The sequence below is a fragment of the Coptis chinensis genome, chromosome 8 (assembly GCF_015680905.1).
Source record: "Coptis chinensis isolate HL-2020 chromosome 8, ASM1568090v1, whole genome shotgun sequence".
In the NCBI taxonomy this organism is placed as follows: Eukaryota; Viridiplantae; Streptophyta; class Magnoliopsida; order Ranunculales; family Ranunculaceae; genus Coptis; species Coptis chinensis.
The window spans coordinates 32,906,383-32,924,738 of NC_141463.1; the positions used below are offsets into that span (position 1 = coordinate 32,906,383).

Genomic DNA, 18,356 nt, shown 5'->3' on the forward strand with positions numbered 1-18,356 from the left:
TGAGTGTGGCATACGTAATGATGTCGAATAGAAAGGTCACTATGTAAAAGTTTCCCTTTCGCTCCTGGAGGACCCAGAGTAGGTGGAGAAATGTCTTGTTAATGTCAGATGGCTTAGAGGTGCCAATGCCATTCTTACCCAGCCATTGAGTCACGGCAAGCTGGTTTCGTCACACAGAACGTTGATACGCGCATTTCCCATCCAGATTATAATCACCCTCGATTAGCATGTCAAGCATGAGATCGTAAGTCTACAGATACATGGACTACTGCTAGGTCAGCACATGGTCGACCAGAGGTATCCCCATGATCCCAAATATCAAGGCGGGTGTGACTTGGCGGGGCACGTCGTCGATGGTGACCCAGAAATGGTCGCCATTAAAATTGCCATGAACTTCATCACCAAATCCGTCGAATAGAGACAACCATTGGCATACAACAGATATTCCCATCCTATAGATTGAATTTCAGTATCAAAAAATAGGGAAAACATCCCACTTTCAAAGAATGATCCAAAATTTTGTTCCACTGAAATTCACCTATTTCCAGCCATTTGATGATCGGAGGAATAGGATGGTGATTGTTTTGCGATGAGGTGAAGAATTTGAAGTTGGTGGCGGAACAGAAATCGAAACTGAGCTGTGGTGGTCGCGCATGAGACTGGGTTTGAACTAGGGGATGTCTCGTTCGAGACTCGAGTGGGAGGGGATGAGATCCGGTTTTTGTGGGAGAAGAAAGAGGGAATTATGACGCGTGGTGAGGTGTGTCTCGGGTTATAAATGGGCTGAGAATCACGAGATTTGGTTAGGCCCAAATATTTTTCCAAGCCTAAATCAAACCTAAAAAATGTAAACGCGCACACATGACTCGTTCGGACTCCAAATTGGATAAATGAGCTACTAAAATGATCGGCACGAAAAATGCTATCCAATGATATGTGGCATGCTCAAAGGCCAAAAGAATTTTTGAAAAGAAGAATGGATGTTTTATTTATAAACAATGGTTTTTTTGTTTTTTTTTTTATATATATGGTTTTATTTCTATACAAGGGAGATTAATGTGAACAACACTAGATGTCCAGAAGAGTCACCATCTAAACTCTTAGGCAACTGTCATGTCGGCTCTGGAGTGAACCCAATCCAGCTAGAATGTGGCTTCACCTTTATGTATTATGGGTCTATAGGCAGGACGGTACCATCCTGGATCGTGCGCGCTACGGTCTAATAATATTACCCTTATTACATACGGCTATCCTCAAACCGCCCCAAAGAGAACTCAAAGTAACTAATTATAGCTTGGTGGAATCCATTGCCCGTGTCCCAAGTAGGCAACATCCGAGGTTGAACACGAATCTCTTCGTGCACAACAATGTATACATATATACAAGGTAAGTCTTTTAACGTCAGATCCTCAAGACGAATCCTAACCTATGGAAGGAACGACCTGGCAAAGTTTATCTCAAGCTGCTGGTGTCAAACAAGTGTATACGTTATAATAAACACCTTCACCAAGCGGCTGAAGACCAGGGCATAGTTAGGGCTTTGACAATGTATACACCACCCCATTCTGTGTGCACGTTGTCGACGAGCAAACGTACTGCGACCTTGTCCAATTCAAGAGGGGTGAGACTTTGTCCAAATGATGATTTGAACGTGAGCAGGAAAATAGTAGAAAAAAGTGGAGAAAGAAGGAGGAGAAATTTTTGGAACCTATCATTTACCAGTAAGAACGTTTGCTCGTGTTTCAGAAAACATTTATACTCAGTTCTGAAATAGAGTTTTTGTGAACTACAGCTCTGGCGCTTGCAACCACACACTTCAAAGTACTTTTGAGATCATAAAATAGAAGATGGCCTGGCTACCAAAATGATGTACCCTTTACAGAAAAACAAGATTGAGTATGTCAAACGAAACATCTAGTCTATGTAGACCGAGTCCTGAAGAAGAGTATGTTCAACAATTGGGGAGCGTAACTCATGGTAATATTTGAGGTGTTGGCCATTTACTTGAAATTTGTTGTTATCTTGTGAATTAAGCAAAGAGATTGCCCCACAATGGGTCATAGCTAACACAATGAAAGGACCAGACCATCGTGTTTTCAATTTACCAGGAAAAATGTGTAATCTGGAGTTGTAAAGTAAAACTTTTTTGCCAATTTTAAAATCTTTACGCAAAATGTACTTGTAGTGCACTTTTTTCATATTAGCTTTGTAGGATTTCGAGAGATCATAAGCATCACTCCGAATTTCCTCAAGCTTATTTAATTGCAGTTTTTGCTTCTCGCATGTCGCGTTGATATTGTAATTGAGGCTTTTGATGGCCCATAGAGCACAATGCTCAAGTTCAACCGGCAGATGACAAAGTTTTCCAAAAACAATGTGGTAAAGAGACATCCTTATAGGTGTCTTAAAGGCCGTTCGGTATGCCCACAAGGCATCTGATAAGCGGAAAGACCAGTCTTTTCTTAAGGGATTGACAGTTTTCTCCAGAATGGACTTTATCTCTCTGTTGGAGACATCCACTTGGTCACTCGTCTGTGGGTGATACGGAGTAGCAACTTTGTGAGTAACTCCATATTTCTTCATTAAAACCCTAAAAAATTTATTACAAAAATGTGTACCCCCATCACTGATGATAGCTTTGGGAACACCAAAACGAGAGAAAATATTTTCTTTTACAAATTTCACGACAGTCGTATGGTCATTTAAGCGACATGCGAGTGCCTTAATCCATTTGGACACATAGTCCACAGTGACTAGAATATAGAAAAAACCTTGAGAAATTGGGAAGGGTCCTATAAAATCAATGCCCCAAACATCAAAAATTTCCACAATTAAAATGGGATTTAGGGGCATCATATTGCATTGGGTAATGCGACCCAGCTGCTGACAACGAATGCAAGCTTTGCAATGTTCATGTGCATCGTGAAAAAGGGTAGGCAAGTAAAAACCACATTGTAAAACCTTGGCCACAGTTTTCTTCCCACTAAAATGACCACCGCAAGATTGTTCATGGAAAAAAGATAACACGTCGATGTGTTCCCAGTCGGGAATGCAGTGACGAATGAGTTGGTCGAAAAAATACTTAAAAAGGTAGGGGTCATCCCAAAAATAATATTTTACAGTGGATAGAAACTTTTTACGATCAGAGCGTGACCAGGAGGAAGGAACTTCCTCAGTAACTAGATAGTTAACGATATCCGCGTACTATGGAGAGGAGAAAATGGAGTACAAATGCTCATCTGGGAAGGAATCACAGATGGCATCAGAATCACTATCAATGTCACCAACTAGCCTTGATAAATGGTTGTCCATGACATTTTCGGTTCCTTTTTTGTCTTTGATTTCCAGGGTGAATTCTTGCAAAAGAAGGATCCAGCGGAACAATCTCTGTTTCACATCCTTTTTCGCGAGTAGGTACCGAAGTGCGGCATGGTCAGTATATATGATGGTTGAAGATCCAACCATGTAAGGGCAAAACTTATCCAAAGCATAGATAACAGCTAGGAACTCTTTCTCAATTGTCGTGTAATTACGTTGAGCGTCATTAAGAGTTTTACTAGCGTAGTAAATAACAACGGGTTTGTCATCACGTCGTTGACCTAGTACGGCGCTAATAGCAAAATTGCTAGCGTCACACATCAGTTCGAATGGTTGAGACCAATCAGGGGGTTAAATGATAGGAGTGGTAGTCAGGGCAATTTTTAGAGTTTCAAAAGCTTGTTTGCAATTGAAATTGATGTCGAAAACCACAACTTTAAGCAAAAAATTAGTTAAGGGTCGAGCAACTTTAGAAAAATCCTGAATGAATCACCTGTAAAACCCATCATGGCCTAAAAAGGCACGGATATCGCAAACTGTTTGAGGGATAGGTAAAGAAGCAATTTTAACAATTTTAGCTTTATCAACCTCTATCCCGTCTTTCGGAACAACATGACCTAGAATAATTCCTTTGATAACCATGAAATGACACTTCTCCCAATTAAGTACCAGATTTTTCTCTTCACAACACGCTAACATTTTATAAATGTTGGATAGGTAGTCATCAAAGGAGTTTCCATAAATGGAAAAGTCATCCATGAAGACTTCCATATAACGTTCCACCATATCACTAAAAATGTTAAGCATGTAGCGTTGGAAAGTAACAGGGGCATTGCAAAGACCAAAAGGCATTTGTTTGTATACAAAGGTTTCAAAAGGACATGTGAAAGTTGTCTTTTCTTGATCAGCAGGATCGATGACAATTTGGAAGTAGCCGGAACAGCCATCAAGAAAACAGTAGTAAATATGACCGGCTAAACGTTCCAGCATCTAGTCAACGAATGGAAGAGGGAAGTGATCTTTACGTGTTACGGCATTAAATTTGTGATAGTCAATGCAAATTCTCCATTTCACTGGAATGCGAGTGGAGATGTATTCATCATTTTTATTTTGCACAACTGTAATGCCGAACTTCTTTGGAACAACGTGGACAGGACTAACCCAAACACTACCAGAGATAGGGGTATATGATACCCGCATCAAGTAAACGTAAAACTTCCTCCATCACCACCTCTTTCATGGCAAGGTTAAGGCGACGTTGCGGTTCCCACAATGTCTTTGTACCGTCATCTAGATGTATGGGATGCATGCATACACTAGGGTGTATTCCTTTGATATCATCGGTAGTCACGAATGACATGAATCAAATGCACTTCTTTATCGGTAGTCAAGTGGGAAGAAATTATTATAAGGTGACTACCATCGGGATCGAGATGCACGTACTTCAAATTAGAGGGTAGAGGTTTTAAATCCGGAGTTGGAGGATTGGGGATCAAGGATTCATGAGGGGCCCTCTTCAATGGAAAAAAATGAGTCAGGTTCTTCTAAATTGGTTGGTAACGCAACAGTAGGATCAAATAGTGGTACTAACTCTAATAATGCGTGAACATCCTTCATGTACGAGTCATCATCAAACTCAGAATTATCAAAAGAAAGAAATTGGTGTACCTCGTCTCCGAGAAAAGAGTTTATGAAATATTCATGTGCCAGACTATCAACCATGCTAATCTCACCCTCAATGTCAGGATCAGGAAGTTGTTTCATTAAGTTGAACATATTGACTTCTACAGAAAGGTTCCCGAAAGACATTGTCATTGAACCATCCCGACAATTTATAAGAGCGTTAGTAGTTGCAAGAAATGGACATCCTAAAATGATAGGAATGGAGTCACATGCAATTTCGGTATCTAGAATGACAAAATCAATTGGGTAGTAAAAATCTTGGACCTTGACTAGGGCGTTTTCTACTATACCCTTTGGGTACTTGATAGAGTGAATCGCAAGTTATAGGGTCATGCTGGTAGGGTTTAATTCATGAAGACCTAACTGCTTAAATAAGTAGTAGGGAAGTAAGTTAACACTCGTGCCTAGATCTAAAAGGGCGGTAGCGGTATACTTGTCGCCCAACATGCATGGTACAGTTGTCAACCTAGGTCCTTGTATTTAACCACACCATTGGTAGCAGTATTGCAGGGAAACTGCTCAGTGAGGAAAGCTTGTTGAGGAACATTCGTTCATCGTTTGGTGGTGCATATGTTCTTCAAAAACTTGGCATGCTTGGGCAAATGCTTAAGTGCATCGAGAAAAGGTAGGTTTATGGTCAAATTTTTGAAGGTTTCTCAGATCTTTACAAAATGCTCGTCAGGTTTGTTCTTTACCAAACGGGCAGGGAACAGAGCTTTTAGGTGGAATCGCGCATATGGATCAGTGGCGTCTTTCCCCAGGGACGTGGTTGCAAATTTGGAGGGAACAACTTCGTCCGATATAGGATGCGAGGTAGGAGTTGGAAGGACGTCAGTAGTGGCTTCCGTCAGTTCAATGTCTGGCATACGTATGTGATTGTCGACGGTTCGGCCAGAACGAAGAGTGGTGATGGAATTCACCTCATCTTGGTTGGGATTACTATATCCTGGTGCATTGGTGAGTTCAAAAGCAGTGTTTGTAGGCTTAGGGTTGGGAACTGCTTGGCCAGGAAACATGTCCTTTTGACTTTTATATATCCTGTGCTAACAGCTGAAGAGACTGTTGGATAGATGCTAGGATTTGAGACTGTTGATTCATGTAAGTCAGTAAAGTTTCAGCTGTTTTATCAGCAGTGGATTGTACCAGTGGAGCAGTAGGAACAAGTTCACGGTTATTGTTTACTGGTTGATTTTGGTAGTTATAACCTGGATTAGCGGGAACAAGGTTGCGGTTGTTTTGGTACCCTATATTGGCGGTGTTGGGAAATTGATTTTGCTCTTGCGGGAATTGCGGAGGATTCCCATGACGATAAGAATTGTAGTTTGTGGATGGTCGTACAAGAGGGTTGTTGAAACCCGGAGGAGCTGGATGTTGGGCAGGGGTACCCCAAGCCAAATTCGGATGTTGTCACCAAGGTGCATTAGGGATGTTGTAAGTACAAGCCTCTTCAGATGGTTGGGGAAGGCACTCGTATGCCAAAGGACAATAAGAATCGGAGTGCCCATGACTTAAGCAAAGAAGACATGGGGCAGCGTTGGCGGCCATGACTTGTTTGGGTTTTTGATAATTCACTTGAACTTAAAGTGCATTGACCTTTTTGGTTAGGGACTCGATCAGAGTTTTTAATTCTAGATCGGGTTTGACCTCGAACATAGACGTAACTTTGGTAGGAGCGTCTTTAGAAGATCTTGAAGAATCAGTGTTACCCCAATGGGTGTTTCGTAAAGCATATTTCTCGAGAAAAGTGTATGCTTCAATAGCGCCTTTGTCCATGAAATAACCGCCATTCATGATATCTAATGTTTTCTTTTGATGGTCAAAGAGACCATTAAAAAATGACCGGACTAAGACAGCGGTGTCGAGTTGATGATGAGGACATTCGAGAAGCAAATCAATAAATCTGCTCCATGCTTCCCTAAAGGATTCATGGGGATGCTGGAAAAAGAATTGAATCTTCTGAAGCATCCTGTAGTTTTCTTCTGAGTATAGAACTTTATCATGAATGCTTGTACAAGCTTAGCCCATGTGTTAAGGGATTGCGGTGCTTCGCCCACGAGCCAAACGGAAGTTTTATCAGCTAAGGTGAAGGGAAACAACCTAAGCAAGACTTGTTCATTGGTAACGGTCGGATGATGGAAAGTGATGCCCACTTGCTAGATCTAACGAAGGTGATTGTACGGTTTTTCATGGTCTAGACCATGGTAAACAGGTAACAACCAAAAAACCTTTGGTGGAATGCGAAAATCTCCTGCAATCTCATCGAGTTTAATGCAGGAAGCAAGTCCTTCTTGTAAGGCAGTATAGAAGTTCAAAAGGGTCTTCTCTACTGTGGGATTTTCCTGGACCATAACTATAGGAGGTAATGGCAACTGAGATACTTGACGAGGTTGGTTTCCGGAGGAAGAACTATGTTTAGGGGATAACTTATGCAGTTATTTATCATGTTTCTAACGATGATATGTTTGTTCTAATTCCTTATTAGTACCATACCATAGTCTCATGCAAACACAAATTTTAATTCTAGGCTCATAAGGAATGAATTATGACATGAGGATTAGGAATTACGAAAGGAGGGAGGTGAACCACGTCTTCCTGAGCTATTGTTAACATGAGCAGGTAAGCTAGGATAACGTGTAAATATTCCAGCAGCCAGGTCACATGAGAGAATTGAGAGAGGTTGTCCGAGCTAACACGTTCCTTAATTAGGTAACCTCGATCTTTCACGTTTGCTATGATAGGGTTATATACTAAAAGCATTACTTTTGTATTAACTCTAATTCTTTATATTTTGAATGAAAATCATATGGGCAAATGTTATGCATATTATATATGTTATTAGTTATATGCATGTGTCTAATACTTTATGTTGTAGATGATATGGTGTGAACACACATAAGATCATATCATCAGTACCTTATAAAGTATAAGTAATCGTTCACAATCTAGATGGATTTGGACAAACCATTAGTACGATTGTAGTATAATTTGGTATTAGTCTATCTTGACTATAGGATTACACTAGTACACTTTGTGTGTATTGAACATGACCAAGTGAGGTTGTTTCTCTTTATACTGACTGTGTAAGAGAACAAACGCCTCTGTTATTATGGATGCTTGTCCTCCTAATCCGGATATAATAACGGGCACTTACATGCATTGTACATTGCTTTAAATCATCAATGAGTGAGATTCATTTGTGAATCAACAAACTCGATGGATTGGGTAATGACATTGTATGTAAGGTGTGATGTTGATTATAGAAGGAATCCGTGTCCCACAAGAAGTCGGGTTGATGATGTCCTCTTGAGGAGCTCAAAAAGATTGTCATGTAAACCCTACAGGTGGATTTATTCCGACATGACAATGAGGTTGAGTGGTACTACTTAAGGACATAAGAAGTTGATTAATGTAGTTGTCAGTAACTTGACTTAATCAACGGACATTCGATATCTTAAACATGGGGAGATCAACGAGCATATAATATGGAGCCCATAAACGCTAACACGTAATTTGGGATTAGGGCGGTAGTGCAACAATGGCCTTTAGTGGAATAAGCCATTTGTTGAAGGACTTGGGCCTTGTGTTCTGGGCGAACATGGGAAGCCCAAGCCTGTCAGGAGGCCCAACCTTAATTTCTCCTTATGGTCCCTGTTGTAGCCTATAAATAAAATAATCTCTCTCTGGCCAAAATTGACTATTCATTGTTCTGAAAAAAAAGGCAAGAAAAGTATATTTGAATTCGTTTTCTGATCTTGAGAGAAAGAAGGGGGTTGGTAGATCGTTGTCCACACAACGTCCAATCTATTCTAAAGGAATACAACAGAAGATCAAGAGGTTAATTTCGGATTTTATATAGCTTGGATTCTCAAAGTTATCTAAACTGATTCTCAAAGGTATGTTTTCCAATCACAAATCGTGGACACCCATTAATTCCGCTGCGCGTGGTGTTCGCGGTTTGTAGAAATAGTCATTCTGAAATAACGGTTCCTACATGCTAGATACTGATGGAATATAATGATGATGTATTATGCGATTATTATTAATATGATTATGATGAAATTTTATTATTTGGATTTTTTTTTTATTTGTTTATTTTAAAATTTACGTAATTAATGTATTATGGAGAAGGGGGAAAAACACAGGTAATATATTCATGCAACCGTAAGTAGCCTAAACATGTGATTAGATTATGAAACATGCAAATAAAAACGAGAAATGCCGAAATAGATGACTAATCATGCAATTAGCACATGCTAGTTATACACAGGAAAGGTACATCACATGCAACCCTATCCTATATTACTCATACGTTAATAGAACACATCATATGCATGCAATAATATATAGCTACACATACATAAAATAAAACCTACACGTGCAACTATATGCGAACTAGAGGAATATTGAGAACGAACTCATACAAAGTAATGCCGCGTAAGTGAATGGATGTAACATACACATACAAAAATAATCTAAGCAAGTGGGTTGAAATCATGCAGACATCCAAATATATTCGAATCATATTAACCGTATTAAAGTCAAATGACGAACCACACATACTTAGGAAAATTTTCTATACATGCAAAGAGTTCTCATGCCAATATACAATTATTCAATGTAAAACAAGTTATAGCAATCAACCAAATAATTTCCTCAACAAAGTTTGAGGAGTAGAAAAATGCAAAACCTGGCGTCCCAGCTCCTAGAATTAAACGACCGAAGTAACTCCTGAGCTCGTGAACATACTGGAAGTTAGTTAAACCGGTCCAGAGATTCCAAACAACACTGAGAATAAAACTGATTTGGGATTGAAAAATGGAGTGCTGATACTCCAGGTCAGTCTTGCGTGCTACCCTAGAAAGTCTCATCCGAGACTAGTTTATCAGTGCAGTACTTCAACTTCTTACATCATTTTTAGAATATGCTAAGGATAAGAATTCCTATCTGGTTCAAAAGTTCCTGTAAGCAAAAAAATAAAAGTTGGTACGAGCAATTAAGAGAAATGTTAGTATTGCAAAATAAATGAAAATCGAAAAGATGAGGGAGTAGGAGGGGGGTTATCCAATGATATATTACAGTTGTTATGTTTAATGTCCAGAGTCCTTAGGCGTGTAGCGGTGCCATTTGATAATCAGTCCTTTAGGGTTTGGTTCCTTTTGAGTATGCAATCCAAAGTCGGTCAAGTTACCTTACTCACGTGGGTTGGTAGTATAGGTCGAGTAAGGGATCGTCCATACCTTAAGACTAGGCAAGATTCACAACTGGATTTACAGCCTTTAGTGAGTAGGATTTTAGTTTGTTGCTTAATTAAAACTTGGAATGCAAGTAACGTAAAATAACAACGATTGATTTCTACATAAACTAAATAGGGATAGAGATACAAGAAAAGGGCTAATCATAATCATGCAACGTCAGTTTCAAAAGTTAGAGTACCATATCACTACAGCTCTAATCCGTCTCGAGTTCATTGACAAACCCGAAACGGTGTCGAGTATCGATCCCTAGTAAGATGCACTCATCTCTAAGATCCTCTTACTAGCATGAGAAGTTGACTTAACATTCCATCTCTAGAATATTATTTTAGCTCTTGGTTTGATTTTACATCAACTGGACAAACCAGAGGGCTAACGGCCACCATAGGGTCTCGCACGAAACTGGACCTAGTGTTAACTGGGTCTCGCGCGAGACTAGTTCGGAGCATCAGCACTCCAACTTTGGTCAGACTTAGTCATTTTGGGGCCGGATGCATAATCTAAATCTAGTTCCTAAATAGTGATTCTGGAACACTAAATTATAGCTTGATCCTCACATGAGCATCATTAGCCCTCCCCTTGGGAGGATTTTAGCTCATAGTCCTTGGATGGATTGATTGTTCTTGCTGTATGCAATGAATAAGTAAAAAGAAGTGAATGAAGAACAGGAATTTAACTTGAAGAAAATAGATTTTATTGAAGTGAATACTTACTGTACAAACCTAATACAAGCTTTAAAAGAAATGAAACTACTACTGTATGAAAGTGTAAAACAACGGAAGGAAAATGCAAGAATGAAGTCTAGTTTTCCCCCCTTCTTTCATCCCAACTATATATCCCTCCTTGGAATCTCATGTGAAGCCTCCATATTTATTTGTTTTGCCTTTTGCTTTTCTAAAAACCCAAACTTTTAATTAACAAAGTTTGTCATTTTCTTTTCTAAAAATCCTAACTTTTATTAACAAAGTTTGTTCTTTCCTTTTTCACCAATCTAGTCATGTATTTATTGTTTTGTCTTTTCTTCATTTGTAAGGTGTCCAACAAGTGTCCATCACTTGCCACTTGTCTATGCATGATGACTCATCATTTCTTATGGGTCGTAGAGTGGGTTCACATGCTGTGTCCAGTGGCGGCTCGCATTTTTGTGTTTTTACAATTTTATGTCTTTGCGTAGAGCTCGTCGCCCTGGTTGTTTTGGCAGTTCACTTGCCGAAATCGGCGTCCAGGTTTGAAAGATATGAGCTTCGGAAGTTTACTGCTTCTTTACACATGGACCCGTTCTGCACTGGTTTTGTCCCTTTGGGATCTTCGGCTCCAGTCAGGCTCTATTAGGCTTCACTGGGGCTAAGTGGAAAGACTTCAAGTATGCACAGTATTCCCGTACTTTGATGCAAGTTTTATCATCATATTCACGTTAACTACGAAAACCTGCAAAAGTACGAAAATATAATTATTTCATGATTATTAAACACATAATTAACCAAAATGTTATGTCTCTACAGGATTTAGTATTACAGTTTTGGGTTCTTATCACTATCGTAAGTGGGTTGAACAAGAACAAGGTATACAATAACAAGGTATTCCTGTTGCTCCTTCTATTCCTCATTATCCAACCTCTTATACTCTATATATTCCAACCCCTCCTAGTCCATACAATCACCCATCCTTCTCAACAGTTTGGGTCTTTTTCTTCTTCTGGATCAACAAACAGTGTTAGTCAGTCTCGTGGTATGCGAGCACGCTCTCCCAATCCATTTCTGAAGGATGAAAATGAAGAATATGAAGATGATGATTTTTAGTGATAACGTTTTTAATTTCAAGTATGTTGTAAAGTTTTTAATTTTAAGTATATTGTAACGTTTTTAATTTCAAGTATGTTGACGTTTTTAATTTCAAGTATGTTGTAACATTTTTAATTTCAAGTATGTGCAAATCTTATTTAACAAATCACAATCTTATTTAAACAAAACAAACTTGATGAAAGTACATAAGTTAACATAAAATATAGAAAACACAGTTAACAAACTTAAACAAACTTACTAGTTGTTCCTTTGGTTGTGGCGTGCACCATAACGTGCCCAATGATGTTCAACTAGATCATTCTTCAATTGTTGATTAGTAGCTCCACAATGAAACTTAATGTCCTGATTACCATATTTTGCACAAACAGATGGTCATTACTCTTCATCTCAACTTCATGCGCAATCGTTCATCTGAAGGTGGTTTCCACTTTGGAAGTTGTACATTATGTTCATTCTCAACAATCATGTTATGAAGTATAATACATGTCTTCATTATACGAGATAGAGCTCCTCTGTCCCACTGACGAGCAGCCTGCTAACAATTGCAAATCTAGCCTATAAAACACCAAAACCACGTTCCACATCTTTACGAGATGCTTCTTTTGCTTTTGCAAAGTTAATATCCATGGGAGTAGCAGGAGATGAGATTGTTTGAATCAGTGTAGCCCATGGTCGATATATTCCATCAGCAAGGTAGTAGCCCATGTTGTAAAGATTGTTATTAACTTGATAAACACAAGCTAAAGCTGTTCCTCTTACTAAATTATCAAATAAATGAGAATTATCTAACACATTAAGATCATTACACGATCCAGCCATTCCAAATTAAGTATGTGTGCCAAAACCATAGCTCCTGGTCTACAACTGCTTCCAAAATCACAGTCGTTTTTCTAGCATGGCCCAAATGGCATATAGTTGGACAATTTTTCCATACCCAATGCATACAGTCTAAACTACCCAACATACCTAGCCAACCGCGTTCTTCACCTACTGCAAGCAAGCGTGTTACATCTTCTTCCGTTGGGCTTCTCAGGTACTGTTCTTCAAAACAGTTGACAACTGCATTGCAGAAATGATGAAGTGATTCTCGGGTCATACTCTCAACAAGTTTTATCTAGTGATCCATTGAATCAGCTGGACAGCCATAAGCAAGCATCTGTATTGCAGCTGTCATCTTCACCAAACCCGAAACCCCAGGCAAACAAAGAGCATCACAAGAAGGCTTAAAATATGGATCAAAATTAGTGACAACTTCCAATATACGGTTAAAAAGTGGCCTTCTCATACGAAACCTACGCCAAAACTTACTTGATTTATAATTTGGTCTAGCAGCATAATAATCAGCCACCAACCGTTCATGTGCATCAACACGATCGCGGTTAGTGTATTCTCTACCATCAACAGATCCACCCCATATTGGTATAGATAAAGCGTTGAAAGCCGGAATCATTAACGCCACTACAACTACATCACTTTGCATTTGTTGAACGATTGCGGCATTTTCATCATCGTCGTCGAAAATCAGTTCACTTATTATTTCACACTGACTACTAAAACCCATCGCCCATGACAAAATAATTGAAAGTTTATGACTAATGAGAGAAGATAAAAAAATAAAAAAATATATAGATGCTTCACTTGTGATTGATTTGATATATAGCGTAAAAAATGGAGGGAAACGATGGACGCGAAAATGGTTTGGCGCCACAGAAATAGAAGAAAATGATAAACGGGACAACTTTTGTCGTTTATAAAAAAAAATTGTCTGGACGGAACAATTTGTGCCGTGTGAAATCGAAACAAAAAATTTAGAAATTTTAAGTTAGTGTTTGAGTCGTTTTTAACAATTTTGATCCACTAAAAACGATGAGGTTTCACAAAAAATTATAGGAAGGCGTTGATGTTAATAATGCTATTATGTACTGTAACTTATAATGTTGTGTAAGGAGTAACTTTTAACTCTGCCCAGGCACCACTAATAGTAACTTTTGTGGGAACCATCATTAACCAGACATATTGCATATATCATTGGAAATAAACATAACTTAGTTGCTTACATAATCATATTCTGAAATGTCACATCATGATGAATGAAATGATGAATGAAACATTCCGTGGCCAAACTTTGATTCAGCTCTACACGATAAAGAACTTCATTGGGAAACTGAATAAGCTGCTCAGTTAGTTGCACACTTGCACCAAGTTTGAGAATGAGAATAATGGAAACAGTTGTACACCAAAGGCGACAAGTAGAAGTATTTCAACCCACCACTACATAGGTTAACGAAAAAAAAAAACCCCCACCACTACATTCACAGGACACATGTTTATTTCGGTCTTTATTATTGTAGTTTGTACCTACTATAATAATGAAGTAATGACACTGAATCACACATTCACAGAATCATCAAGTTAAATTGTTAATGGAAAATTCTATTGAGGTGATTCCCTCCCCAGCCCAACTCCATGTTGGCGGTTGAAATTTGGAAACCTTAAATATCTAGCTTTAATTCCACGATAAACTAACAATTTTTTTTGTAAAGGATAATTGATTAATAAAAAAATTGGAAAAGTTACAAAAGTCAAATTTTTTTTGCTAAAAGATAATTAATTAATAAAAAAATTGGAAAAATTACAAAAGTCAAATTTCTATGTCATAAATCTAAAATATGTGGTGTTTGGATTTTCAATCCTATGCAAGAGATTAAGTTTCTCATTCCACAATGTTTCAATGTTTTTTGCTAAAGTTGCTCCAAACTTAGATAGACAATCTGCTCCAAAATTAACCTCACATTAGGTGGAAGTGATGTTAATTCATACTGCTTGCTTCTTGAGATCGCCCCATTCGTCCTTGAACTAACAAATACAAAGTTCGAAACTACTTCCTTGAATGTTGGGTCACGCATATGGACCATCTTATTATATTAGAAAATTGTGGGATTGATGAACAGGAAAATTCATGTCCAAAGTCAATTTTTGGCAATAAAATGCATAATAATCCTTGAAAATATTGTTGCAATGGCTCGAACCTATATTCATCCACCGAAACTGAATACACAACCACTACACCAAACAATTGCTTATGTTATAATTTCCAAAAATTATATATATCACTAGATATATAAAATGGTGCAGAAAAAAATATTTATGTTTTTTTGTCATGTAAGAGCTCCCCTATAGCCTCCACAATCTCAAAGCGGGCCCTATATATACTATTCGATAATTATATAATAGTTCCTATATTTTGTCTAAATTAAAGATTAGTCTCTATATTTTATCTAAATTATAAAAAAAAAATCTTTATGTTTTTTTACCCAATTTAAATTACAAAAGTGTCATATACTAAAAATTACAAAATTGCCCCTATGCTTTTTTTTTAGCGTGATGTTGCCATTGGGCTTTATACGTATTCTGCATCCCATTTTTTTTCTCTCATAATCTAAGCGAATAACTATTATTATTTCAGTTTTTTGAGAAAACCGAAACGACATCGAAATCGGATTGTACCTTATCATAATTAAATGAAGGTATACGCTTCTATTTTGGAAAAAAAAAAAATTGCACATGAGGGAAAAATAGTAATTTCACTTCGATTGTAAATTTAAAAAAAATGTATTGTGGCTCATCCATATTGGGATGTTCTACGTGCCCAGGCGCTAGTGGACATATGGTACATGAGTACATCTAGGGCTGGCAATGGGGTCGGATCGTTCCGGATATATGCAAATCCAAAACCGATCTGCTTTTCAACGTTAGACTCGGAATCGGACCAGACCCGAATAGATATTTGAGTTAAAAAACCAAAACTTTAATTTGGACCGAACCGAGTCTTCTATAATTGGATCCTAATTTTCGTTATATATATAAATATTAAATAATTTATTTTGCTAAACACAAACAAGGTACACAAATCCAAAATGCATAATGAATCATTTGAAATCCAAATTTATAAGGGCGGATTTTCCTTGGGTGATCTTGGACACCCATAAAAACACTCCCGAACCCCAATTTTAAAATAAATAAATAAAATTATTTTAGACACATTTAGATTCCTAAATTATTCTTGTTTTTTATTAGATAAAAAAAAAAAAAAAAAAAAAAAAAAAAAAAAAAAAAACATGTTCATCTTCTTCTTCTTTCTAAAGAAAAGAATGTTATTGATTTCTTCTTTCAAAAGAACGAATACCCAAAAGACATGTCGTTACTATTATTTTTTTTAATCATTTTGCCTCTATTGGAAATACCCCAAATTAATTTGGGAGATAGAGGCGGTTATTGGGGTATGACAAAAACTTAATTAAGTTAGTTATGGGGTACAGAAATGTTTTTATGGGTGTGCCCAAGATCACCCTTTTCCTTTAGATAGAAACCATCTTTTTATTATGTAAAAAAATACAGTTTTCTAGCTTTAACCCCCAAGCTTTAGGCCAATTAGCTTTACTCCCCCACCCCAAGATCACACCACATCCAAGTCAACTGTTATCTTTTTTGTCAATGCATGTAAAAAGACTTCATTGCCCTTTGCCTTTTTAATATTTTTCTAGCTTAACCCCCCAAGAACTTAGGCCAATTAGCTTTATCCTCCCATTTCTTTCATCTAGAGGTTTACCCCCCAGAACTTAGGCCAATTAGCTTTACCCTCCTAGTTCTTTCATTTAGAGGTTTACCCTCTCAAGACCACAACACATCCAAATCAACTGAGTTTGACCGTAATGTTTTTAGTCAAGACAAATGAAAATATTATAATTCCCTTTTCTAGGTATAATTACATAAATACCCTGTGATTTTAGCAAAAACAAAATTAGAATTCAAATAATCTATGACACATGTCATGATCTTGTGAACTCTATCCGACAGTCATACACCACTCTAAGGGTGTGGATGTCATTTGATAAGGATTGGTATATAACAAAATATATAAAATATATAATTTATTTATTTATTTTTTATTGTATAAAATATTATATAAAATCATAAACTAATAATATAAAATTGTAATAACAAAATAATAATAATAATAAACGATAAATATATATATTTATACCAATTTTTATAGTGGTAAAATGAATTATTCAAAGCAAATAAAATTTTAATTAATTTTAATTTTCGAATCGGATATCCAAAATCGGATTCGGATAAATTTTTTAATATTCGTCGGATTCGGATACGGGTTCGGATATCGGTATAAATTTTTGGATTTGGATTCGGATACAGCCATATCTGAATCCGAACCTATCCGTTTGCACCCCTAGATGGTAGTGATGGTGTATAGCCATTGGATATAGTTCACAAGATCATGACATGTGCCCTAGATGATTTGAATTTGAATTTTGTATTTGCCAAAGTCACAGGATATTTATGTAATTATACATAGAAAAGGGCATTATAGTCTTTTCATTTGTCTTGACCAAACACATTACGATTGGCCTAATTAAGTTTTGGGGGGTAAACCTCTAGATGAAAAAACTAAAGAGATAAAACTAATTAGCTTAAGTTCTGGAGGGGCAAAACTAGAAAACTATTAAAATAGCAAGGGGCAATGAAGTCTTTTTACATGCATTGACCAAAAAGATAACAGATGACTTGGATGTGGTGTGATCTTGGAGGAGTAAATCTTTAGATGAAAGAACTAGGGGGGGATAAAGCTAATTGGCCATAGTAATATTACATGTGTATTTGACATATCTTATTTTGAAACTTTAAATGTTGTAATATTGTATAAGGTAATAGGAGTATATGGTGGAAGAAAATTAGGAATAATAAGACTCAAAGTTTTAACCGGATCAAGCCCATAACGGTTTGGTTATGATTTTCAAGACCCATAACCGTTTCAATATGCTAACTACTAGGACAAATAACGGGTCGGGTTCGGGTTGGATATGGCTATATCCGAATCCGAACCCAATTAGTTTGACCATATCCGAACCCGAATCCGAATAAAACCGAAATCTTATATCCAAATTCGACCCGAACCAGACCAACCCAATCGGATAACACTAAAAATGTAAAAAAAGCCAAAAAAATATATTTGAACCCAAACCAGAATCCAACGGACCCAAACCCGACCCGAATAAATAAACGGATATAAAAATCAACCCAAACCCGAACTATTCGGATTCGGGTCAAACCCGACCCGATTCCCTGCCCTACTAACTACTTGTTCTAAACCCGTTTTTATTGGTTTAGACCGGACTGGGTATTGGTTCTTATCCGACCCATTAACAGCCCTAAGTACATCTATAGTTTTCAGTTTGTTTTGGTAACTATCAACAGTTTTGAGTTTCCCAGCATATCCGGAAGG

The 18,356-nt window shown here is 37.4% G+C and overlaps 1 protein-coding gene across 1 annotated transcript; it reads right to left on the minus strand.

The window, feature by feature from the left end:
* Positions 1-12,610: 12,610 nt before the first annotated feature.
* Positions 12,611-13,151, minus strand: LOC147481157 (uncharacterized). The gene is made up of 2 exons (XM_086578853.1): positions 13,022-13,151; positions 12,611-12,813 (listed from the first exon to the last, which is right to left on the minus strand). Exons 1-2 carry the CDS (start codon positions 13,149-13,151, stop codon positions 12,611-12,613), a joined length of 333 nt encoding a protein of 110 aa, XP_086434979.1.
* Positions 13,152-18,356: the final 5,205 nt, after the last annotated feature.

Excerpts from the sequence above, each read along its gene's own strand:
- LOC147481157 (XM_086578853.1), bottom strand. The coding sequence starts at position 13,151 with ATGACCCGAGAATCACTTCATCATTTCTGCAATGCAGTTGTCAACTGT. Across the intron at positions 12,814-13,021 it reads TGAAGAACGCGGTTGGCTAG|TAAGAGGAACAGCTTTAGCT; the intron begins GTATGTTGGGTA and ends TTGATAATTTAG.